This window comes from Penaeus monodon, chromosome 23 (genome assembly GCF_015228065.2).
Source record: "Penaeus monodon isolate SGIC_2016 chromosome 23, NSTDA_Pmon_1, whole genome shotgun sequence".
NCBI classification, from domain to species: domain Eukaryota; kingdom Metazoa; phylum Arthropoda; class Malacostraca; order Decapoda; family Penaeidae; genus Penaeus; species Penaeus monodon.
Window position 1 is genome coordinate 37,614,356 of NC_051408.1, and position 332 is coordinate 37,614,687.

The 332-nt window shown below is 34.3% G+C and overlaps 1 protein-coding gene across 3 annotated transcripts in view; it reads right to left on the bottom strand.

Annotated features, from left to right (window-relative positions):
* The window catches only part of LOC119587985 (cholinephosphotransferase 1-like), a 16,369-nt gene that overhangs the window by 7,031 nt on the left and 9,006 nt on the right, over positions 1 to 332 (bottom strand). Inside the window, exon 5 of one of the 3 annotated variants that reach the window (XM_037936706.1) lies at positions 60 to 194. The exons of the other annotated variants lie outside the window; for them this stretch is intronic. Coding sequence (XP_037792634.1) covers positions 60 to 194 — 135 coding nt within the window. The remainder of the gene's footprint in view (positions 1 to 59; positions 195 to 332) is intronic. 3 annotated transcript variants of the gene reach the window in all.

A 332-nucleotide genomic window follows, 5' to 3' on the forward strand; every position in this document is an offset into this window, starting at 1 on the left:
TTAGTGACCATCCAGGCATGCTGAAGACCATGCAGACAACTGGATCAAGTTAGACTTACAGCCACTGTGGAGCCATTACGACCAGCTCCTCTCTCTATCAGTATAATCTTAAAGTTATTAAAGAGAGCAACTGATGCTGCTATTACACCAAATATTGTAGGTAGACATCTGAATGGCACCAACAAAACTGGAACCTGGAATACATTAACCATGACAAAGAAAGAACTGATATAAGTAAATTCATAATATTAACTTAGGCAACGATTAATAATTTACCTTACAACAAAATTCCATACATTTTCATATATATATCATAAATATGCTAATATTTG